General features: G+C 42.3%; 1 protein-coding gene across 2 annotated transcripts; it reads right to left on the bottom strand.

Annotated features, from left to right (window-relative positions):
• Positions 1-1971: 1971 nt before the first annotated feature.
• LOC307124521 (interferon-induced very large GTPase 1-like) lies at positions 1972-26699 on the bottom strand. 2 transcript variants are annotated; one of them, XM_079813766.1, is made up of 4 exons: positions 26349-26699; positions 14687-14784; positions 11597-14574; positions 1972-9229 (listed from the first exon to the last, which is right to left on the bottom strand). In XM_079813766.1, exons 2-4 carry the CDS (start codon positions 14688-14690, stop codon positions 4481-4483), a joined length of 7731 nt encoding a protein of 2576 aa, XP_079669892.1. In that variant the 5' UTR covers positions 14691-14784; positions 26349-26699; the 3' UTR covers positions 1972-4480. The 2 variants fall into 2 exon arrangements, with proteins under 2 accessions (XP_079669892.1, XP_079669893.1); XM_079813767.1 differs by lacking the exon at positions 14687-14784 and having other exon boundaries at positions 26349-26446.

Genomic DNA, 26699 nt, shown 5'->3' with positions numbered 1-26699 from the left:
GACCACGTGCTGTCAAGAGTTCTCTTTTATATGTGTCGAGGTAAGAGACCATCTCGGAGAGAAAGAGCCGAAGAATCTTACAAGGCCTTGAAACTGTTGAAGCAGTCGTACAGATTAAAGCTGTTGGATGGCACACTGTACCGTGTCTGCAAGGATCTAGTGACGAAGTTTACACGTTACCAGTTCATAGCTCCTGTTTTGCTGGTCAATGAAGTCTTGCACGGCATCCACGATGAGGCAGGTCATCAAGGACAAGGAAGAACGTTGTCTTTGGCTAGACAGAGATTCTCATGGGTTGGTCTGGAGTTGTGAGATGCTGTCAACGTTGTGTGGTCAGCAAAACCCCTGAACCAGAGGGGAGGGCCCCTTTGGAAAGCATCCAAACTGTCAGTCCATTGGAATTAGTCTGTATAGACTTCTGGTCAGCCCAAGATTCTTCTGGCAAGAGCGTTGATGTACTAGTGGTAACGGACCACTTCACGATAATGGCAAATGCCTTTCCGTGCAAGAACCAGTCAGCATCTCAAGTCGTTCGTCACTTATGGGATAAGTTCTTTTGTGTCTATGGATTTCCACAAAGAATTCACTCAGACCAAGGAGCGAAAGTTTTAAAGCAGGTTGATAAAGGAACTATTGCAGATTGCTGGTGTACAGAAATCACGAACCACGACATGTCACCGAATGGGCAACAGCCAAGTTGAGAGGTTCAATCGCACCTTGGGTAATATGATCAGGGCATTACCTCCGAGAGCCAAACACGACTGGCCACAAATGCTGCAAACCCTGACATTCGCTTACAACTGTACTGCCCATGAGTTGATTCCCAGATTGCCTGTTGATTTGATGTTCCAGAGCGTGGATCGGGATAACAACATCACAGACAATGACCAGTTTGTATAAAAAATGAAGGACGATCTCAAGGAAGCTATGTCACTTGCTCAGGCTAACAACACTGTGAGTCAACAATGGCAAACTGAGCATTGCAACAAAGATGTCAAAGGCTGAGACATTGAGGAAGAAGATTGTGTTGCTCGCAAATAAAGGAGAGCATGGACGGCTAGCCGACAAATAGGACTCAACCTTGCATTATGTGGTATCTGTGGATACAAGATGTCATACTTACCGTGTGAGGAACACAAGGACCAATACGGAGAATGTGAACTTGCTTTTACGAGCTAATTTCTTGCCTGTTGATGAGAGGGAGGACTGTAGAACCGGCATTCGATGATTCCAACACTACTTTAAATGAGGAACTTTAAATGCCCTCTGAATGGAAGAGGAAACCTGAGATCCCAGTTTTGGACCAGGATCGGAGCATGTCCTTGATAGAACAGATGTTGGAAGTGAGAGTCAGGAAAGAGTTCAGAGTTCCGAACCTGACCCTACTGATATGAACGTTGAGGAAGTTGAACATGACATGGAAGAGTCAATACCACCTGATGAAGTTCCTGGGGACATGGTTCAGCCTTGGTCTGAAATAGCTCACCCAGTCAGAACAAGGGCTGGCAGATTTGTAAAACCAGTTAATAGACTGATTCAAATTATGACTCAGAAAACCCTCCTACGTAGCCCTTCGCTCAGCCTTCTAAGGTCAAAAGCTTCTTCAGAGGGGTTACAAATTCCCTGTTAGTGTTATTTATCTGGGGTACAATATAAGTGGTGATCATTTTAAGTATCTTGAAGTAGTGTTTATGGCACTTCTTTGTGCGGGCAGACACTTGAGAGTCGGGCCAACTTTCTTTTGTCGCCCTCCCAGAGAGTTGGGTATACATATATGTTGTGTGCAGATACTGTGATTTTGTCAGTGTGATCATATCCCTAGTGTCATTTAGTCTCCTAGTATTGGACTAGTTTTGTTCAGGGGGGTGAATGTATCAAGTTGGGAAGAGAAATTTGTATTGTGTTTGTACACTAAATTTTCAACTTCAAAATAATCCGATATCGTTGTTTTACCTTTTTTTTGTTGCTAAAGGGCGTTTGTATTAGTCTTCACAAGAGCGCTTTGTAAACACCAATGCGGTACTTCTGTCTACGTCTGGCGTGACCGTTCCTACATGATTACGTCATCCTTAGCACCTTGCAGAGCTGCGCAAGATGAACAATTTAGGTTAAAAATTATATTCATTTTTATTTTATTTTTTGAAAATTATCAATCGTTTTGCTAGATTAGACTATTCCTCATCTGGGATCCCGCAGAGCCTCTGAAGCCCATCAAAGCGCTTTGAAACTGCATTGATTTGGACCTTCTGCATTTTGGTTGCCATTGAAAACCATTATATGGTCAGTGTATATCCTTAATTTCTCTTACTCTAATAGGCCTACATTTCTATTTCTTAACATCCAACTGTTACGCTGTTTTTGCAGTTATACAGAGTATAATGTGAATATGTATGATTTCTTAAAGGGAATGTTTGTATGTTGGTTCACATTTTACACATCATTCATTGTTAGAAGGATGTCCTGTCACTTTATCCGCTACAGTAAAAGACCTGGGTGTTATATTAGACCGCAACTTGTCTTTCGAAAATCATATTTCATATGTTACAAGAACGGCATTTTTCCACCTTAGAAACATTGCTAAGCTACGTAACATGCTATCTATTTCTGATGCAGAAAAGTTAGTTCATGCATTCATGACATCGTGACTAGATTACTGTAATGCTTTATTAGCTGGTTGTCCTGCATCATCAATAAACAAGCTACAGTTAGTCCAAAACGCAGCTGCTAGAGTTCTTACTAGGTCAAGAAAATATGATCATATAACACCAATTTTATCATCTCTACACTGGTTACCTATTAAGTTCCGTATCAATTACAAAGTATTGCTCCTGACCTATAAAGCCCTAAATGGTTTAGCTCCAGTGTATTTAACGGATCTTATATCGCCCTACAATCCATCGCGCTCTTTAAGATCACTAAACTCAAGGCTTCTGGTCATTCCTAGGATATCTAAATCCACTAAAGGAGGGAGGGCATTTTCACATTTAGCTCCTAAACTCTGGAATAGTCTTCCTGATATTGTTCGAGGTTCAGACTCGCTGTCCCAGTTTAAAACTAAATTAAAGACGCATCTCTTTAGCCAAGCATTCACATTATAAATACGTTTTATACTACAGTTAAATCGGATCAAAAGCATTAATATTCTGAACAGCAGCTACGCTAATTATTTCCCATCTGCTTTTCTGTTGTTATCTCGGGACACTAGTCCTGAGGTAACTAGTTCGTCAGCTCCAGTTTGTATCCAGCCTCTCATGGAGACTTCAGATGCCCCAACACCTGTGATGAGACGACTCGACGCCTGTGATGAGACGACTCGACGCCTGTGATTAGACGACTCGACGCCTGTGAAGAGACGACTCGACGCCTGTGAAGAGACGACTCGACGCCTGTGAAGAGACGACTCAACGCCAGCGTTGTTATGGCCTAAAATAATACATGATTGATTAACTTATTCTAACATTTTTCTTTAACATTCTCTTTCTAACATTTTTCAATGTACATTTCTGAAATGCACTTTCTGTAAAGCTGCTTTGAAACAATGTGTATTGTGAAAAGCGCTATACAAATAAATTTGAATTGAATTGAATTGTTAATACATGAGGAAACTGTAAATTGTCAGAGTGAAAAATACACCAGCGATTTTTTATTTATTTTTTAAATTTCTTTATTTTCTTTAACAATAACAGCAATTTATTTATTTGCTTTGTTGGGTATTACGTAATATTAGACACATGTAATTGTAGTACATCAGCATCTTTCCCTTCTCTTCCCAGTCTATATTGTGTATTACGTGGGAAGTTAATGCAGCAGACATTTCACTGATCAAGTGTCCAATATATGTTTCAAGGTCAATAAAAGGTGGTGTTTGAAGATATCCTGCTGTCCCTGGTGTGAGATTTCTCATGTGCAGAACTGAATCTGCTACATATGCATCATCAATAAGGTGTATATTTAATTTGGTCTTTTAATATCACTGTCTTACTACATTAGTACTTACAAAAACCTGGTAAAAAAGGACTGTGGTCATTAGAAGAAAGCCTTCTTTTGCCTTCCAGATGGGCGTTCCTATAAGAGTGTGACGTCACATGAAAACTATGAATAGGTAATGATATGCTAAAGCCTGCCCGCACGTTGACGTGATTGGATACAAGGTAATGTGTAATGTAAGAAACACCAGCATTGCAATACTCTGCAATGCGGTTGACTCATGAATTTGCACATGGTTTGTCTGAACGCATATTAAAAACACCACCAGGACATATAAACAACATTAAAAACGTGATTTTCACCACAGGGGATCTTTAAGAGTAACCCAGAACACAACATTTAAATTGAGTGTTGACTTTTAAGCTCTTTTATCCAGTGTGTTTGCTAAAATGTTGATGAGTTCAGAGTCTCACTTATGTGTAATAGAAACTCATTTCTGATCTGTGATCGAGGAGAGCTCGGAGATGAAGAGTCTCACTCTTTATCTGCTCCATTAGAAGTATCGATCCAAACTCTCAATAGCATACTGTTTAGAGTATTTTCTCCATTCATCTGGGATCTCAATACTCGTAAATGTTTTATTGTAGTATTTTTCCAGATGTTTCTGAAATCTGCACAGAAACCACTTCCAGTAGGGCAGCTCAGAGAGGTCGGAGGTGATGCTCCAGTCGGCATAAACTCCTCCTGCTCTTCTGTAATCTCTGCAGAGGAGTAAATCATCTGAGGCATTGGAATAAAAATACTGATTTCTGCTTGCTACCACTGATGTGCAGATTTTAACAGCCAAGTTTGTTTTTTCTCTGTAAAAAAACCCACTAATTCCAGTCACTCTGTGGAAAAGAACACTGTGATCTCCATGATGGTTTTCTATGGTGTTGGTGCAGACGGCTCTACAGAACGGACACTGAACCCAACAGCACTGACAGAAGTGATCAATCAGAAGCTCATCTGGCCTGAATTTATAATCCAGATTTACTGGAAATGTCTCTGTGTTGAATCTATCGCTGATATCAGACATTATAACAGGAATCTCTTGTCTTATCACATCTTCTAGGAGGTTGAAATCATCAACATCGCCATGTTTCACTCCACTGAGGTCTTTTTCAAAGAAGATCAGCTCATCTGAGAGCCGCTGTGTGAAACTTTTCAACCACAAAACAACATCCCCTCTGTTCTCTTGAACATGTTCAGTAGATTCTTGAGCTGCTTTTATGATCTTCTGCTGCAGGCGTTTCATGTTCTCCTTCATCTTGGGTAAAACACTGACTCTGAGCTTATCAGTGATGTACCGACTGACTTCATCTCTGATGAAACTCTTTAAATGATTCCTGGGATTATGAATGTAGTTAATGTATTTGTCAAAGTCCTCCTCTTCTGCCAGTGTCTTCAGGATGTGTTTCTCCAGATTTGATCTGTTTCCATTCAGTGATTGACAGTTTGCTCTCATTTCATCTGTCAGATCTCTGGCAGTCTTCATATAGACACTCTGCTCAATGGGCTCTTTCAGTTTCTGACAGATGATCTCTCCAAAAATGGCAGCTGATTTTGCTCCACGACAGTACTTCTGGAAAATACTGTAGTACTCTTCTCTCTTCTTCTCAACATATATTACAGGGTCATTGGCGTCCCTGAACATCATGTGTTGGTCAGTGATCATCTTGTTTGCTCTCTTACAGATCGAGAGAACTAAATCAATGAAGAATGTATCCTTGAACTTATATTTCATTGACTCTTCCTGATGTTCTGTTACTCTCTTCTGGATGTAAACTATGAGTTGTCGAATGTAGCTGATGTTGTAGCCCATCTTTGAAATGTTAAAAGACTGAATCATTTTGGCTGTCTTTAGAGCAACATCTGTGACTAAGGATCTTATTTGGGCTTCATCCTCTATTGATAGAGCATAACCAAGCCTCTCTTTTGCTGATCTTTTGGCTTTTGTGAAAAAACCACTGGATCTCTTTTCCTTTACATAATCATGATAACTCAACACTAAGAAAATATTCATGCTCTCCATTTGTTGGCCTACATAAACACTTCTATAGACATCACTGAGGATCTCTCTCGCATCTCTCATTATATCAATGTCTTTGATTGGAGGAGTGTCTCTGATGATCTTCTTAACACTCTTTTTCCAAAGCAAATCAAACTCTTTCTTCAGTGTTTTTTCATCTTTTGCTTTGAGTTTTAAGGAAAGTTCTTTGCTCTTTTCATAGAGAGTGTTTTCATGATGTGTCTTCCGAGCATCAATTATTTTCTTCAGGTCTCGCTGCTGAAGAACCTCATTTAATATCCTCTTTGTTTCTTTCACAATGTTTTCTTGAAGCTGCTTTATTTTGATATCAAATGATGTTTTCGACTGAATCAGTATATCTTTATCTTTGTCTTTCTCAAAGAATTCAGACATTGATTTCTCCACTTCTTCACTTGTCTTCTTCAGTTCTCTTTGAAGATCAGTTTCCTCGACCTCATGAATTGCTTCATTTTCTATTTTGTTGTGTAGTTTGTTCTCAGTTTCCACCATGGCACTGCGAAGACTCCAGGACCACTTGCTGTATTTTGTTTCCAGTTTTCTGTAGACTGAAATATCCAGAGAATTTCTGAAGCTGAAGACGAATCGTTCATTCAGTAAAGCCTCCCAGAGATCATTAATACACACTTTTAAGTTTGTCAGCCTCATTCCATGTAAACCAGCAGCATAAAACATAATAGTTTCCTTTAGTTCTTGAATATTCTCACAGTAGTTCGGGTTTGGTGGTGCCATCGGTGGGATTCCCTCCCAGAGCTGAGCGAGATACTTCACATCATTCTGAATATCAAATTTTATAACATCACTGAAACGTTCAGCATCACAGACTTCCTTTTCAGCAGCAAGTTTTGTCATCTCATCCACTGTCTCTTGCAGTCGTCTCCTTCCCTCCATGTTTTTCTCTCCAGATGTGACGTCTGAGATGTTTGGATGCACAAACACACATCTGGGATACAGTTTGACCTTCTTCATCCTCATGAAGGCATGAATAACAATCTGAAGAATGTCCTGCATCTCAGATGGGTTTTCTCCAAAGATGTTGATCAAGGTCAGATTTCCAAGACCAACAACAAATGTGGCCAATTCATTGTCATGATGTCTGGTTGAACTTCCAGCCAGTTCTAGAGCACAAAGACCTTCAGTATCAACAACCAGAATATAGTCAAAGTTCATCTGTGTTTTCATCTCCTCTGACACTTTGACCAGCTGCATGAAAGCTCCTCTGGTGCACCTGCCAGCACTGACGGCAAACTGGAGTCCAAACATGGCATTGAGCATGGTGGATTTCCCAGAGCTCTGAAGCCCTAAAACTGACAGCACAAAGACTCTCTGGTCTCCCATTTTCTGGATGAGTTGATCTAGAACAGCAGAGATCCAGATCACGGGAACATGAGCAACATCTCCATCCATCAGCTCCAGTGGAAATCCAGAGATCATCATCTCAGCTGCAAGACTAGGGAGAGAAGAGAAGTTAAACTGCAGGTCTTTCTTGTTCTTGTTCACAAATGAACATGATTCATAGATCTGACCGATCTCCCTCAAGATGTGCTCCAGACCAAGGGATGCATCTTGAAGATCCTCAGATATTCTCTCAAGGCCAGTTTGTTCAGTCTTGAGTTGCTCAGATTTATCATGACTCTCTTTCAGTTTTACAACTGTTGACCACTGTTTATTATACTTGTGATGTAGATTAGAAAGATCAGCTGAGATATATTCATCCAAGAGGATTCTGAGCCATTTGATGAAATACTTCCTCTCATGTTCATCATGTGAGTTCATTTGTTTAATGAAGAATTTAATTAACTTACCGATGTCACATTCATGCTGCTGTTCTCGTATTTTCTTCATCTCTGTTTGTTTTCTACTGATATCCTTTTCTAGTTCATCTCCTTGAGGTCGATGTAGTTCTTTGTTCTTCTGACTCCACTGATGCCAGAGTTTCCCCTGACAGGGCAGAAATGATTCTTTGATTTCTGTCAGATGTTTCTTCTCCAGTAAACTCATCATCTGCTGTGCGGCTTCTCTTCCTCTCCTGCAGTCTTCATCATCTTCCTCATCTACTCTGATGTCTGAGTGTTTGGACACATCTTCAAGCCTGAAAGTGGAAGATGATCCTGAGAGACAATCATTGATGGCTCTTCTGAGTTCTTCAGATACTTCTGACTGATTTCTGTCCTTCAGACCAATCTTGAATTTTCCTTTCTTCATTACAGTTACAGCAGATTCATCGTCTGTAAAAAGACAAATGAGTGGCTTTCTGTCCTTGTATAGGTTTTGGATTATTGCTGAACTTTTGTCACTCCTGTCCAGTCGTGGTAGAAGAACAACATTGACTGAAGCCATTTCTGTGAGGATCTGCAGCTGTTTCTTATGGTCTCCAGCATCACCGTGTAGATTACAGAACGCAACACAGTCAGTGAATTTATCCATGTTTTTCCCAGAGGGGCAGAACCAGGCGATCTCCACCACTCCGTCCATCAGGACTCTGGTTCTGCTGCTGCCTGGGCAGTTCCTGTGGAAGAACGTGTTGTGTTTCTCATTGATCAGACTGTTCATCAGATGAGACTTGGATGAAGACACAGAGCCAAACCTGAAGAAAGACACCATTGGAGTTTTTGCCTTGTAGATTGGCTGGATAAGACTGCTTTTGGTGTTTCTCATCTTCCAGCTCTTGTTGATTTGTCTGAATGTCCAGAGAGGAAACTCAATCTGTTGTGTGACTGGATCAGGAACAAGCAGAGGCAGAGCGTACTGACACTGGGACAGTTTAGTGACCATCAGCTGCTTCAGACAACCATCAGACCCATGAAACACGGCCATCTGAAGATCCATCGGGTGGATTCGATCAGACTGACTTGTTCCTTTGTTTGACAAAGTCACTGCTTTGAATATATCACCACTATCTTCAGATGAGTCATTATCTTTTTGTGCGTGATCCTGTTCACTGGCCTTATTGACATGAATGTATCTTGCTCTGTAGTCCATCATCAGTAGTTTTTGTATGAAAGTCTGAATCAGCTCTTCTTCAGCACAAGACTCATGGGACTGTAATGAGTGTTCAGTTATCTGAAGAACATCTGCAGCTCTCAGTTTATGATCCCTGTCTTTAAGATGAAGTTTGTGAAATAGATCCTGTATTTTTTCTCTTCCACACTTTTCCTGCTGTAGGTGTTGATCTGGTCTGAGTCCTGAGGTTCCAATGCCCTTGTTTTCTCCCTGTTTTATAGACAAAAAGAATTTGGAAACAATTTGTAAGACTTTGTAAATTCTCATGGAATTATATTCAGTATTGTTAATGAGAACAGCCATTTGCAAACTAATTGTGTCAAAGCTTTTTAATTGGTATTTGTTGTGTAATTGTTATTGTTACTAGAAAGTATGGGGAGAGAGAGGGCAAATGGGATAAGCCAACAGCTCTCAGTTAGAGCAGTGGTTTTCAAACTTTTTTAAGAGCGACCCTCTTTCTTTCTTTTTTTTATTTGTCGCGACCCATATGCTATAGGCCCCTTTAAGAGCTGCGCGCTCCCTGTTGAACTGCGCACTGCGCCTCGAGCACTCCCATGTATGCAGGTTATTTTCTGTTGCTCAAATCAAGTTGTTGTATAGCGTTTGTGACGGACTCATACGCAAGTTAAAATTTTAAATTTAATGATATGCAGAACAGATCAAGAATTAAAAAATATAACTAGGCTATAAAGCCAAAACAAAATCATTTTATGAGAAACTTAAAGTAACCAGCATAGCCTAACTCTCTCATTCTAATCCAAAGGGTGTCATATTCACGTTGTATTTGGATGCTAAACCATTAGCATAGCATAATATTATTATAGGCTTTGTACTTCACTCGCGTCTCAATATTGTTATGAAAAAATCATCCACTTCACATGCGCACAAATATGCTTTGAAACATCACAGTGGAGAGGCGGCGCTCACACTGAATGGCACGAATTGTAGGCTACTACTGACTATTTAAACTGAGCTGTGTAACTTTTAATATGATAGGTTGATAATTTTATGTTGATAATGAACAGGCTGCGATGTCAAGTTTGCAACGCTGGAATATGTTGTGTGTGCGTGTTAGGTGCCCACGCGAACGAGCAGAGGAAATATAAAATACTCCGTAATTTTGGTCATACATATAATGTATTACAATTATATGTAAAACGCACCTTACAAAAATGAACAAAACTCAGCAGTAGCCTACAGTCACAATTTTTTCTGCATTAGAAGAACGTGTTTTAAAAGGTATGATATTCCTCAAACTTTCTTTCAACTTAATATTGATTAACAATTCCACATTCTAGGAATGTTGCACAGCAATCTCCAGTATTAAATGAACATAGCATGCATGTGTGTCCATACTACAGGCTGTTAAAGTAACACTAAAGCAGTGTTGAAGTTAATGAGATAATTAAGTGATGATTGACCATTAGTGGTGACACCTGATGATAATGAGCAGAATCACTGAAGGAAAGAGAAACGACAAAAACAGGAAAAAGAGAGAAAATAACTTTTGTAGATGTATGACAGAAATAAATTTAACTGGTTAATAATAAGAGCAATAATGTACAATGGCTGGAAGTCAGTTCTAAGTGTTGTGTATCTCTTTTTTCTGTTCTTGTTGTTTCTCTTTCATTCAGCGATTATGCTCGTTATCATCAGGTGTTCATCACTAATGGACAATCATCACTTAATTATCTCATTAACTTTAACACTGTAGTGTGGATACATATGTACACTGAGGAGTGTTCATTTAACACTGGGGATTTTGCAGTGTGATTTGTAACATCCCAAGCACATACAAATGTCTGGTTTCCTTAATGTTAATAGATTGTTATTATCAGGTTAGTATGATGTTCCTGAAACCCACCTGGTCTTTTCACAATTGGATATCAGAGAAAACGCGTGAAGTGACAAGATGTAAACAGGCCCTTAGGCCATCAAAAACATAATTCTGGTAACATGCCATTCGAGATGGACTCTGAAACAGGGCCGTGCACAGACATTTTGATGGAAAATGAAAATTAATTAATCAGAAATTAATCAATCAAAAACTTACTTTAGCTTTTCATCTAAAACAAAATGTATTTCCTATTACCACTGTAAAGCTGTAAAGCAATCTGTGTTGTGAAAAACGCTAAATAAATGAAGGTGAGTGTCGATTCTGAACACTGATAATTCACAGTTACACTACAGTAGGCTACTTTATCAAAAACAACAAGTTACCCAGAATGCATTGTTTTCTATGGTATATTACTGTCTTAATACTGTTTTAATACGGTTTTAGTATGTTACTGTAGAATTTGGATGTTTTTTTTTTTTTCATTAAAGTTTTTACAGTGTAATCCTGGCTTAGTCTAAAATCCTGTTTGTGAAACCGGGCCATTATAATTTTTAATTGACAGCTTTTTTGACTAGTAGAGTGATAATTTTAATAGTTTGTTTTAGGTAGGTCCAATCATTCTGAAGGGATATAGTATGCTAAGTGAGAACAGTCATTAGGTCTCTAGAGTTTTCATTAGTTTTCATTAGATCTGAGTTTTGTGTATATAAGTTGTATCAAGCCAACATAATCAAACTTACGATCACTGCTGCTTTTGTCTGTAATTGTCTGTGTCCTTGTGATCCAAAAATTTTGGATTTTGATACTGTCATAAATCCTAATCCTTCTCCCAGTAACCCTCTGGTTAATCCAATTGCTCCTGCTAATTCTGATGGTGATGCTGCTGATTCGGCTTGTGATTTTCCTGCTGATGCTGCTGATTTGGCTTGTGATGCTCCTCCTGATTCTGCTGATGCTGCCAGTGATGCTCCTGCTGATATTGCTGATGCTGCCAGTGATGCTCCTCCTGATGCTGCTGATTTGTCTTCTGATGCTCCTCCTGATGCTGCTGATGCTGCCAGTAAGGCTCCTGCTGATATTGCTGATGCTGCCAGTGATGCTCCTCCTGATGCTGCTGATTTGTCTTCTGATGCTCCTCTTGATGCTGCTGATGCTGCCAGTGATGCTCCTCCTGATGCTGCTGATGCTGCCAGTGATGCTCCTGCTGATATTGCTGATGCTGCCAGTGATGCTCCTGCTGATATTGCTGATGCTGCCAGTGATGCTCCTCCTGATGCTGCTGATGCTGCCAGTGATTCTCCTCCTGACGCTGCTGAATTGTCTTCTGATGCTCCTCCTGATGCTGCTGATGCTGCCAGTGATGCTCCTGCTGATATTGCTGATACTGCCAGTGATGCTCCTCCTGATGCTGCTGATGCTGCCAGTGATGCTCCTCCTGATGCTGCTGATGCTGCCAGTGATGCTCCTCCTGATGCTGCCAGTGAAGCTCCTACTGATATTACTGATACTGCCAGTGATGCTCTTCCTGATGCTGCTGATGCTGCCAGTGATACTCCTCCTGATGCTACTGATGCTCCTTGTGATGCCATGGATGCTGCCAGTGATGCTGCTCCTAATGCTGCTGATGCTGCTCCTGCTGATATTGCTGATGCTGCCAGTGATGTGCCTCCTGATGCTGCCAGTGATGCTCCTCTTTGAGATACTGCCTGTGATAGTCCTCCTGATGCTGCTGATTTGACTTTTGATACACCTTCTGATGCTGCCGAATTTGCTTTTGATGCTGCTAATTCTGCAGGTGATGATTTTTCTAATACTGTTGATTCTGCTGGTGATGCTGTTGATTCGGCTTCTGATGCTTCTAATACTGTTGATTCTGTTGGTGATGCTACTGATTTGGCTTGTGATGCTTTTAATACTGTTGATTCAGCTGGTAATGCTGTTGATTCTGCTGGTGATGCTGCTGATTCTGCTGGTGATGCTGCTGATTCGGCTTGTGATGCTTCTAATACTGTTGATTCAGCTGGTGATGCTGTTGATTCTGCTGGTGATGCTGTTGATTCTGCTGGTGATGCTGTTGATTCTGCTGGTGATGCTGCTGATTCGGCTTGTGATGCTTCTAATACTGTTGATTCAGCTGGTGATGCTGTTGATTCGGCTTCTGATGCTTCTAATACTGTTGTTTCTGTTGGTGATGCTACTGATTCGGCTTGTGATGCTTTTAATACTGTTGATTCAGCTGGTGATGCTGTTGATTCTGCTGGTGATGCTGCTGATTCTGCTGGTGATGCTGCTGATTCGGCTTGTGATGCTTCTAATACTGTTGATTCTGCTGGTGATGCTGTTGATTCTGCTGGTGATGCGGCTGATTCTGCTGGTGATGCTGCTGATTCGGCTTGTGATGCTTCTAATATTGTTGATTCTGCTGGTGATGCTGCTGATTCTGCTGGTGATGCTGCTGATTCAGCTTGTGATGCTTCTAATACTGTTGATTCTGCTGATGATGCTGTTGATTCTGCTGGTGATGCTGCTGGTGATGCTGTTGATTCTGCTGATGATGCTGTTGATTCTGCTGGTGATGCTGCTGACTCGGCTTGTGATGCTTCTAATACTTCTGATTCTGCTGATGATGCTGTTGATTCTGCTGGTGATGCTGCTGATTTGGCTTGTGATGCTTCTAATACTGTTGATTCTGCTGATGATGCTGTTGATTCTGCTGGTGATGCTGCTGATTCGGCTTGTGATGCTGCTGATTCGGCTTGTGATACTTCTAATACTGTTGATTCTGCTGGTGATGCTGCTGATTCGGCTTGTGATGCTTCTAATACTGTTGATTCTGCTGGTGATGCTGTTGATTCTGCTAGTGATGCTGCTGATTCAGCTTGTGTTGCTGTTGATTCTGTTGGTGATGCTGCTGATTCGGCTTGTGATGCTTCTAATACTGTTGATTCTGCTGGTGATGCTGTTGATTCTGCTGGTGATGCTGTTGATTCTGCTGGTGTTGCTGTTGATTCTGCTTGTGATGCTTCTAATACTGTTGATTCTGCTTCTAATACTGTTGATTCTGCTGGTGATGTTGTTGATTCTGCTGTTGATTCTGCTGGTGTTGCTGTTGATTCTGCTGGTGTTGCTGTTGATTCTGCTGGTGATGCTGTTGATTCTGCTTGTGATGTTCCTCCTGATGCTGCTGTTGCTATTGCTGCTGCTCCTGATCCTACATTTAGTGTTGCTGTCGGTAATACTTTTCTACCCCATTGTACTGCTACTTGTACTCTTTTTACCACGGATAAAACCCATTGTAGTAAATGTATTGCCCTCTGTGTTATATTTATCGCCCACTGTAGTTGTGTTTTTGTTATTGCTACTATTGCAGCTCCTGCTATTGTTCCAGTTACTGCTGATCCTGTTAATGATTGTGTTACTACCAATGATCGCAAGATCACTGCTGCTGTTCCTGCAAAGCATCCTGCTACTGCTGTTACTGCTACTGCTGCTTGCGTTCTTCCTTCTTCTTCCCATTGTGATTGTAAAATGCCCGCTCCAGCTGCTCCAGCAGCTGCTCCTGCGGCTGCTCCCACTACTGCTTCAGCTATTGTTGTTCCTGCCATTGCTACTCCTACTGCAACTACTGTGATTGTCAATACTATTGTTATGGTTAGTAGTGTTTGCTTCCATGCTGCTTGCAGCATGTATTGTTCTCCTGCTGCTGCTTCTCCTGGCACTGCAACAATAAAAGGAAGGACACATTTTCATTATCACATGTCATAGACATCATAAATTATGCTCAGCATAGGATATTGATGTCATCCAATAATATAAATGACATTTCTTACCCATGCTGCTTGATTTTAAACCACCAGGATATGATGGCTCATATCTTCTAATCACTCCTGCCAAGTTCACACAGGGCTGGCCTGTGGTTTGTGGGACCCTAGGCAAGATCATGAAAATTGGCCAATATTGACATAATATAACTATATATAATAGTAACTAATAGTAACTTGTATATATACAATGGAGATTGATGGAGATTTGTGGGATGCACATCCAGGGCACGAAGCTCCCGTTCCACCACATCCCAAAGATGCTCTATTAGGTTGAGATCTGGTGACTGTGGGGGCCATTTTAGTCCAGTGAACTCATTGTCATGTTCAAGAAACAAATTTGAAATGATTTGAGCTTTGTGACATGGTGCATTATCCTGCTGGAAGTAGCCATCAGAGGATGGGTACATGGTGGTCATAAAGGGATGGACATGGTCAGAAACAATGCTCAGGTAGGCCATGGCATTTAAACAATGCCCAATTGGCACTAAGGGGCCTAAAGTGTGCCAAGAAAACATCCCCCACACCATTACACCACCACCCAGCCTGTACAGTGGTAAAAAGGCATGATGGATCCATGTTTTCATTCTGTTTACGCCAAATTCTGACTCTACCATCTGAATGTCTCAACAGAAATCGAGACTCATCGGACCAGGCAACATTTTTCCAGTCTTCAACTGTCCAATTTTGGTGAGCTCGTGCAAATTGTAGCCTCTTTTTCCTATTTGTAGTGGAGATGAGTGGTACCCGGTGGGGTCTTCTGCTGTTGTAGCCCATCCGCCTCAAGGTTGTGCGTGTTGTGGCTTCACAAATGCTTTGCTGCATACCTCGGTTGTAACCAGTGGTTATTTCAGTCAAAGTTGCTCTTCTATCAGCTTGAATCAGTCGGCCCATTCTCCTCTGACCTCTAGCATCAACAAGGCATTTTCGCCCACAGGACTGCCGCATACTGGATGTTTTTCCCCTTTGTAAACCCTAGAAATGGTTGTGTGAAAATTTTCCTAATAATCCTTTATGTGAGTGTACATACATATATATATATATATATATATATTAGGGGTGTAACGGTACACGTATTCGTATTGAACCGTTTCGGTACAGGGCTTCCGGTACGGTGCACGCGTGTACCGAACGGTTATGAATGTAATGTTTAACAGTTAACAGTCGGCTTGTTGTAAGCGCGGAACACACTTCAATCCGAGTTCCCACATGAACATATTAAGTATTCAGTCCATATTATCATGAAATTCAAACTATAAATGACGTTTTGATGCTCTTTAATGTGCGTGACTGATCAGTGATCACTAAACACAGTTCAAGTGGCCGCGCGGTGCGCGCGCGTGACCGCGATCATTTGTGAACGATGCACGCGTCGAACGGTTATGAATGTAATCTTTAACAGTTCACTGTCGGCTTGTTGTAAGCGCGGAACACACTTCAATCCGAGTTCCCACACGAACATATTAAGTATTCAGTCCATTTTATCACGAAATTCAAACGATAAATGCCGTTTTGACGCTCTATGTGGCGTGACTGGTCACTGATCACAGTTCAAGCGGCCGCGCGACGCGCACGCGCGTGAACGCGATCATCTGTGAAGGCGATCGATCATCTGTTACTAAAGATTCAAGAATAAACATGAATGACGATCTGAAGGTATGCTGAGGATACATTACAATTTACTGTCATGTATATATGTGGTGTAATCGCTAAATCAGTGTTTCAACTGCGGAAAGATGTCAATATAACTGCTTGTGAACTAAACAATGTCATGTAATGTTAGCATCACATTTACCTCAGGCAGTCATTCAGTGTCCACAGAATTTTATTCACTAGAGAAATCAACTCTTTCGCTAAATATATGCTCTATTAGCCGTTATATTCATTATATTCTACTTAACCTGTTAGTGATGTCTTGATTATTTCATGCATGTTAAATAAACCTGTCATGAAAATGACAGACACTGTATATAAATTATTATATTTCAACAACTATTTTATAATTAGATTTAGAAGTTAATGCAAAAACTGCCTTTTGTGAAGTTTACATATTTGCACACAATGTGTTATTTGAGTGTTGATTATTATACCTAAAAATAAATAGCAACTGAATTTAGGCTAATAGTTTGGGCTCTGTTGTGAACCTTTAATATTAATGTACAAGTAAGGGCTCCCTATATAATTTACAGAAATATCTTAAATAAACTTTTAGATATAATTTAATTCATTCAAGGACACTTTTTTCTCCAGTAAACCACTGTTAAATATAAAAAATAAATAAAAAGCAATTTTGTAAATCTGCTGTACCGAACTCGTACCGAACCGTGACTTCAAAACCGAGGTACGTACCGAACCGTCAGTTTTGTGTACCGTTACACCCCTAATATATATATATATATATATATATATATATATATATATATATATATATATATATATATATATATATATATATATATATATACACTCACCTAAAGGATTATTAGGAACACCTGTTCAATTTCTCATTAATGCAATTATCTAATCTACCAATCACATGGCAGTTCCTTCAATGCATTTAGGGGTGTGATCTTGGTCAAGACAATCTCCTGAACTCCAAACTGAATGTCAGAATGGGAAAGAAAGGTGATTTAAGCAATTTTGAGCATGGCATGGTTGTTGGTGCAAGACGGGCCGGTCTGAGTATTTCACAATCTGCTCAGTTACTGGGATTTTCACGCACAACCATTTCTAGGGTTTACAAAGAATGGTGTGAAAAGGGAAAAACATCCAGTATGCGGCAGTCCTGTGGGCGAAAATGCCTTGTTGATGCTAGCGGTCGCGGCGTTCGTGAATTGCAGGCATCATAAAGGGGGAAAAAGGCGAAGGGGGGGGGGGGGGGGGGGGGTGGGGACGGGGTGGGGGGTGGGGGTGGGGATGGGTGCTGAGAGCAATTTCTTGTGGTGCCCCCCTGAGCACTTGGTGCCCTACGCGCAGCGCGTAATGGGAGCGGCGGCACTGCTGATGAGTTGGGATGGGTGCTGAGAGCAATTTCTTGTGGTGCCCCCCTGAGCACTTGGTGCCCTACGCGCAGCGCGTAATGGGAGCGGCGGCACTGCTGATGAGTCTCGATTTCTGTTGAGACATGCAGATAGTCATAATTTGGCCTAAACATAATGAAAACATGGATCCATCATGCCTTGTTACCACTGTGCAGGCTGGGTGGTGATGTAATGGTGTGGGGGATGTTTTCTTGGCACACTTTAGGCCCCTTAGTGCCAATTGGGTATTCTTTAAATGCCATGGCCTACCTGAGCATTGTTTCTGACCATGTCCATCCCTTTATGACCACTATGTACCCATCCTCTGATGGCTACTTCCAGCAGGATAATGCACCATGTCACAAAGCTTGAATCATTTCAAATTGGTTTTGTGAACATGACAATGAGTTCACTGGACTAAAATGGCCCCCACAGTCACCAGATCTCAACCCAAAAGAGCATCTTTGGGATGTGGTGGAACGGGAGCTTCGTGCCCTGGATGTGCATCCCACAAATCTCCATCAACTGCAAGATGCTATCCTATCAATATAGGCCAATATAGGCCAATATATATATATATATATATATGTTACTATAATAACTATATAACCACTACAAACATGACTACTGCACTGAAAAATAAATCACTAACAATAAGCACATGGTATATATTGTTGACAAATAACATTTCCATGTCCTTTTCAACATTAAAATAAAATATGTGAACATACAAGGAACCGTGTACATTTTAGGCTCTATGACTGGTTTCACAATGTTTTAAACTTTCTTTCAGCTTTTATCAGTTCACTTAAATAGTGGTGACTATTTTTTTTAAAATGCTGAATTATTGAAATTCCGGGCCCTATTTTAACGATCTGAGCGCATGGCGCTTTTAACAAAAACTTTTAACAAAAGAGTAGCCCCTTAAAAGTGATTTTTTTTTATTTATTTTTTTTAGATGTTTAAGCCTTTATTTTGGATGAGTATAACTTCTTACTGCAAAATTAATTATTAATGTTTAGACTTTTGCATATTATAACCTAGATATGGGAAATAATTACAGTTCGATCCAAAAGATAGTTCCCTTTCGAAAGGGAACTCGCGCTGCGTCAGCTTGACGCTACGGGGGGAACGGCTCCAGCGTGACAGGTGTCTGAAGCTACTATCGAATCACGTCAATCCTTTTGACCGACGACAACCCATGACGTCATCACTATGCGACCCGGAAGTATATAAGGGCGCTGAGCCAACACAGACACATCTTTTCTCGTCTTCAGGGACTGTCTGTAAAGCGGTAAATTCTACGGATCCTGGTAAAAGACTTTTTCTATTATGAAACGCACTGAGAAGAGGCAGAACTGCTTCAGGAAGTGTGCCGACCCGTGTCAGAGATTTCTGACACCGGAAGACACACACACTCTGTGTGTTTTCTGCTTGGGAGAAGAGCATGCACAAGCAGTTCTTGAGGGTTCTGCTTGTGCAAATTGTGAGAGGTTTCCGCTGCGAACTCTCCGCTCTCGTTTGGCCCTCTTCTCGAGGGAAGGGGGCGCTTCATCTGGCGCAACCGATGTGGGTGCCGCTCCCGCTGAGGCGGAGCGGCTACGCACATCGTGGGGCTCCCAGATGGAGCTCGCCGATCGTCTGGAGAGAGGCGTTGTTCTCTCAGACGATCCAGCGGCGGACGAGAGTGAGCTGCAGGTCGACGTGGAGAATGGCAGTTCTCCGCGAAGCTCTGCAGCGAGTGCTCTTCTGGACGGACAGGAGATGGCTGAGGAGGGTGGTTACAACAACCAGGATCAGCCTGGATCCTCTCAGCCACCCTGTCCCGCGTACGCTGAGCTGCTGGATTCTGTGGAGCGCGCCGCGGGCAGGCTGAGGCTGCCTTGGCGGCGCGCTAGGGGAGAGATTGCGCGCGGAAGACTCGACGATCGGTTTCTCCCCGGCCGTAGCCCAGTACCTCAGGCGAGCCTTCCATTCCTCCCGGACCTTCATGATGAGGTCCGGGCGGCATGGAGGAACCCGTATTCCGCCCGTATCCACCGGCATCAGCGAGCTAGTTTCGCTGATGTCGAGGGGATGGCGGAACACGGGTGTGTGTCGATGCCCCCCATGGACGAGACGTTCGCGAACTATCTCGTCTCAGGGCGTGCATCGACACTGAGAGCTCCAACTCTGCCATCCCGACCGCTGAGGGCGACTGCGCGGTTAAAAAAAAGGGAAAAGGGAGAGGGTAGGATTGAAATCCCCTCAAAGGAGGTGACCCATTACCAACGCCGGGAGCGCTTGTCCTGGATCACCTCCCTAAGATCCCTTTTCCTGCGGGACTGGCGTCTCCTCTGTGTCCTACTCCTCAACGGAGGAGGGGCACGGGAGGAGACGCTCACTCTCTGGTCCATTCTACGGCCCTCGAGATGCGATGGACCAGGTCCCGCCTGCCTGGGTGCGGACGCAGACCTCAGCGGTATACAATTCTTGAATGCGGCTGAGCGCGCCTTCGCCTCTCTGAACTTCCCAACCACCGCCTCTACGGAGGTGCCAAAAAGTTCAGAGGGCGAAACTGGTGAATCGAGGAGAAAGCTCTTTTCTTTCTCCCCGATGTCAGCCAAGCTCAACCACAGATGCCTCTCCGTGGCCACCATCGCCGCCATCGACCGCCCGATCGCGGCAGCGGTTTGTTTAGTGGCCCGGAGAGCCAAGTCTGTGGTGCGGCGCAACTCAGCCACCGCCTCAGGGGACAGCCCCGCTCCCTGGTCGAGGTCTTCAAGCAGATCCGCCTGTTACGCCTGCAACACGGCCATCGTGTGCAGGGTCGCACCAGCCTGACCTGCTGCCGCGTACGCTCTGCCATTCAACCGCGCAGTCGCCCTCAGCGGTCGGGATGCCTAGTAGGCTTGCTATCAGATAGAAGGCCTCTTTAGGCCTCTTCTTGAGGGTGAGCTTCCGGTAGAGGTTCCCGGGTAGCTAGCATGGTTTGCTATCTAGGTAGGCCTCACCAGGCCTCCTGGAAAGGCAAGTATCGATGCAGGGCATCGTGAAATATAGCCCGGCTGGCTATCAGGGTATAGGCTACAAACAATAAGCCTCCCTGATGGTCGGCTGTTAGGTGGAAGGCCTCAGTCAGGCCTCCCGGGTGACGAGTACCGATGTGTGGGCATCGGGAGTATTTTAGCCTGGCAGGCTACTCAGGTGGTAGGCCTTATCAGGCCTCCCTGGAGGCAGAAGAGCCAGCCTAGCTGGCTATCAGGGTGTAAAGGGCCATCACGCCCCCCTGAGGGTCGGCTGCCGAGTAGGCCTCTATAGGCCTCTTGATCAGGCACATTATCAGTTGGAAGGCCTCGCCCAGGCCTCACTGGAGGAAGTACCGATGTTCACATCGGGACAACTGGCCTGCTGGCTAGCAGGTTGCAGGCCTCATCAGGCCTCCCTGAAGGCCTGTTGTAGTGGGCAGGCTAAATAGGTGGAAGGCTTTCAAAAAGCCTCCCTAGGAAGGAGTTCCCAAGTCATGGTCACTAGATCAGTAGTATAAATTACTATCTGACAGTAGGCCTGTACCGGGTTTATCCCAGAGGCCGGTAGTAGGCCTCATTAGGCCTCCCTAAGGCGTTCTTGGGGCCCACTCACTTGAAAACAGTTAGGAACGAAAAGGAAACCTCATATAGGTAGTAGGCCTCTCCGGGCCTCCCTAAAGGCTGGCTATCAGGTAGTAGGCCTCAATAGGCCTCCCTGAGGACGAGTTCCTGAGTCAGGATGCTCGGCTGGCTTGCGTAGCTTGACTGTCAGGTAGTAGGCCTTTATTTGGCCTCCTTGAGAAAACAAGTTCAGTTTTCCAGCCTTGACAGACAGCTTCAACTGTTATCAGGTGGCCCATGGGACCTCCCTAGATGTTACCTCAGCAGTTAGCATGCTTCGCTGGCAGGTGGTAGGCCTCCCTAGGCCTCCCTGAAGGTGAGCTTGAATGCTCTGTAATTGGCTTATATTACTGTCAGGTAGTAGGCCTCACTAGGCCTCCCTGAAGGTGAGCTTGAACGCTCTTGTGAGGCCTCCCTGTTAGATCAGTCCATAGGCCTTTCTGGCCTCCTTATTGCTTTGAAACACAAGCATCTGATAGATCCTTGATTGAGCAGGCAGACTCCCCTCGCTATCAAGGGTTGTAAAGCGCTATGCTGAGTATTGCTCTCTTGGATAACCCGTCTCTGAGTTCCGGGCTGAGTAGGACTGCCAGTTTTTTCAGTCCCTTAGCTTGGATGCCTCCTGGGCACCATCCAGAGGCTCTGTCTCTGAACAGACAGGGTTGGCTAAACCGAAGTGTCCATAACACTTAGGGCACCAGGTCAGGCCTCCCTGGTGGCACTCGGAAGAACTTGTTTCCCGAGTAGTGACTGGCCAGGGTTCCTTCGGGTCCCCTAGCCACATTCCCTTAGAGGGACCCCTTCTGTTGAAGTAGTGGTCTCGGGCCTTTGAGCAGTCTAGATAAGAACCTCACGCAGTGCGCTAAGGTTCCGTTTAGATGTATAGCTTGGGCTATGACCGTAGGGAATGCTGTCGCTGACAGCCCAGTGTGACCTGAGGGGGAGTTGCTCAGGTTTTTCAGTTGAATTTACTTGTGTTGACAGTTGTCACTGCCAATAGGCAGACACTCCCCTCAGCATGGCGGCGTTGGTATATCGTTCCCCGTAGCGTCAAGCTGACGCAGCGCGAGTTCCCTTTCGAAAGGGAACGTCTCTGGTTACGTATGTAACCTCTGTTCCCTGAGAACAGGGAACGAGACGCTGCGTCGCTTTGCCATGCCTCAGGGCCTATCTGCCATACAGTCCCTTCAGACGAGAAGATGTGTCTGTGTTGGCTCAGCGCCCTTATATACTTCCGGGTCGCATAGTGATGACGTCATGGGTTGTCGTCGGTCAAAAGGATTGACGTGATTCGATAGTAGCTTCAGACACCTGTCACGCTGGAGGCGTTCCCCCCGTAGCGTCAAGCTGACGCAGCGTCTCGTTCCCTGTTCTCAGGGAACAGAGGTTACATACGTAACCAGAGACGTTTTAGCAACACGGCAGGTGCTACGGAACATTGTTAGCTTGCTAGCTGTATAAGACTGTGTGCTACACTAATATATTACTTCACAGGCATTACAGACTTGGGGCCCTATCTTGCACCCAGCGCAATTGACTTTGTACACCGACGCATGTGTCATTCCTATTTTGCACCCGCGCAAAGCGCGCTTTTCCCTCCACAGAAGCACGTCGCTAAACTAGTGAATGAACTTGCGCTCCCTGGGCGGTTCAGCGCAAAAAAGGAGGCGTGTTCCGGCGCAAACAATCCCTGGTGCTATTTTGGTGTTCCATTAAACAATTGCGCCACTGACCAGAAAAAACCTAGTCTAAAGTCAGTGGCGCGTTGCGCGTTGTTCATTATGCTATTTTAAGGGCGCATGCTTGACCATAATGTATAGCGTGCACAACGCGCATACACTTTGCTCATGTAATCTACACAGATGCAACAGTTATTTTTGCAAATCATAAATTGTTACACTAAAAAAATATTAACACATGAGATGACGGAAATCATTGTGGTGTGCCACGAAGATGTGAAAAAATAGGCATAAATCTAGCTTACAAATTATTCAGGCTAATTGTAATAATTAAGGATAAGACCTGTTTGCCCAATAGTGTCAAGACATATATGTATATAAGGACATCTGACAAATTGGTTTGTCCGTCAAGAACCAGGAAAAAAAATCGACTGAAAAAACTGAAAGACTGAAAAAAAAAGACTGTGAAATCACCTTTACCATAATGTACAACATTAAAACTTCACTTCTCTGTCTTTCACTGCTCTTACAAGAACATCAGTCTCCTCAGCTGTGAACCGCTCCTGGCGTGCGCCTGGTAAATACGCCATAATAATAGCAATCCATAATGGAACTTGCGCACCTGCTTTTAAAGGGAATGTTGGATGACGCTCTGATTGGTTTATTCACGTTACGCCCAAACCACACCTATGAATAATGAAGCTACTTCAGACCAACCCATTTTAGATTTGCGCCGGGCGCAAGAGCCATTTATCCCGCCATGAAAATAGCAACCAAATAGCGCCGAGACCCGCCCACAAAGTTACTTGCGATTCGCACTTTGACACTTGCGTTTCAGATCGTTAGAATAGGGCCCTTGTACTTTTAAATCCATTATATTATAAATGTACAGTTTATTGATGTTCTGTGGTTTTACACTGCTGTAATATTTAAAGGCTTCATATTATTGTAAGGTGAGCTTAAAGGGTGCACTACTATGAAAATCACAGCTTCAGTGTGACATCAATAAGAAAAAGTATAATTTCATAGATATTTTCAATTATAGCTGTTCATATTAAAATATGTATGAACTTAATATATGACCTAGATTATTTATTTAGCAAAATTGTCCTTTTAAATTTAATTTAATAATATTTATTAATTAAAAGGTTTTACTGTAGCTCAGTGTGCTTCCTTTAAGCTCATCCACATTAAACGTCTATGTAAATACTTCATAAACAGACTTTAAATATTAAATGATGGTTGTCACTTCAAGTTAATCTTCATAAAATTATTCTTTAAAATGTTGTTTAAAATAAACAAGAATTTTCCCCAAAAAAACATCTTGTGAGCTTAATGGCAACAGGGGTGTAAAGGGTACAAACATGTCCCCATTAAGCACATCCTGACTTTTTGCATTTAATGATGTATATCTTAATTTAAATGCTTTTGTCATTTAAAATAAAAGAAAAAAAATTAGTGTAAGAGATTCATATTTTATTTTAACATAACTTCTTACACTCAAACCAATACCCTGTGCGCTAAAATGTCTCAATGTAGATTTTGGTGAGCTTAATACGTATGTTTACCCTAGATGTTAAAGTTTATTTGAAAGTTAACATTTGGTCACCATTATGGTGATCGGTGTTGGCTTTAGTTGGGTTCTTTGGCCTTGACCTTTGAATGTTAGCTTTTCTTTGGCTGCTGTAACTGTTTGTTATGGCAAAAACAGCAAGAAAAGATGTGATCAAGTATATTGGTTACTTGTTGATAATAAAGATATTATCATGATGTAGTGGTCTGACTTCAACATGAGTCTTATATCTGGTACCAGTTTTACATCATCGTCCTGGGATTCTACTGCATGAGATCATGCAGCAATTTAATAAAATAAATCTGTGTGCAATTCGATTTAAACCCCTTCACTGAGACAAAAACAACCTCAAGAATCAGCGTAGGAATCTCAATAACAATGACATGCTTCATGTTGCAATGCCTTCTGGGTGCATCATACAAAACTCTCCAGTGGCTCCCAGAATGCATTGCGGCATGAAGCATGTCACCATTGAGATTCATATGCTGATTCCTGATGTTTGAGTGAGTAGTTCAAAATGCTTGGTGTTTTCTTCAAATTATACACATTTTCTTATTAAATCACTGTTGTATATCATGCTGTAGAAACATTACTATAATTAGTAATGTGAAACTAATGACAGATATGATGGTCTTGATGAGATCAGCTGATAAAAAACATTACAACATAATTGTATCTTTATCATGATCAAGTATCTGACAACATCTGATCACGTTCTCTTGCTGCTCTTGCCACAACAAACACAGTTACAGCAGCCAGAGAAAAACTAGCATTAAAACATCGTCAAACTGCTCAACTAAAGCCAACACTGATCACCATAATGGTGACACCAAACCAGACTATTATTTTCAATAAATCATCAACATCTAAACCTCTGTTAATCTCAATAATCTCACGTCTGTAGACGTGTGACATAAATAAAGTCAATCTGGTTTGTAATAAGCTGATAATGCTGTTTGTGGAGTTTTTTAATGACATTGGAGCCTTTGACGTCAACAATTTTTTAGATGTCAACCCAATTTTTATTTTCAACCCAAATGTGACGTCTGAGTGACGGAGTCCACGTCCAATAACATTTCTAGCTGGGGTGAGCTCACATTGTGGCCATAGTATGAGCACACAGTGAGTGCGCTGTGAGGTTAAAGTGTTGACTGGGTTAAGTGTACTAAGTATAGCACATAAAAGTACACTAAATACACTTAAAGTTATGCTTGAATACAACTTAAATATACTTTGTACAAAATGAGTTGTTCCAAAATAGCACACTTCAAGTTAACTAATCATTAACACACTTGAAGTAAACATAATTAGTCTGGCTGCAAGTACACTTAGCATACTTTTTTTGTTACTGGGGGAGTCTTGAAATGTTATTTATATTAAAATGATACTGATAAACTGAACTGAATACTGAAAATGATAAACTGATCATTTTTAATTCCCCCTCTCTTACTATACTTACTTACTTACTTATATGGTGATATTTAGGAATCAACAACATGTCATACATAATTTAATAAAATAACTTTTCATAATTCGCCTAAATTCTCCTGCTAAATATAATCAATTTGTTAAAAACTTTGACTTTAACCTGAGCTCGGACATTTTTTTCGGACACTTTGTTCACTTTTAGTCTACTGCACACAAATCATACATCTTCTGAAAGGTGTAAGGGTTTAGCATCGATGTCCAGTCTCTGATTTATGATAGAGATAGCCTACTCCAGCAACAGTATTATTGTAATATGAAAACTCAAGTGAAAACGGGACTTACCTTTATTATGAAAAGGCTATCGGGAGATGAATCCAGTCCGTTACACTTGGGTAAATATGATATATTCTGCACAATTTACGTCAGATTTTCCTGAAGGATCTTCACTCCATGAAGCAATCAGAGCACATGTTATATTGAGAAATCCTGAAGGATCTTCACTCCATGAAGCAATCAGAGCACATGTTATATTGTGATACTATAGTCTATTTGATTTTACACTTTAGAGTCTTACAAACAAAATGAGCCCACCTCCAAAGTTAATTTGTCAAAATAGAGAGGTAGTTTCACTCGTAACAACTAAATAGTGCAGTCGGATGTCTATCGTCTTGTCAAATACAGGACAGCTGCAGT

This window comes from Gobio gobio (genome assembly GCF_949357685.1).
Source record: "Gobio gobio genome assembly, chromosome: 1".
In the NCBI taxonomy this organism is placed as follows: Eukaryota; Metazoa; Chordata; class Actinopteri; order Cypriniformes; family Gobionidae; genus Gobio; species Gobio gobio.
This window is presented reverse-complemented; position numbering and strand designations above follow the sequence as displayed.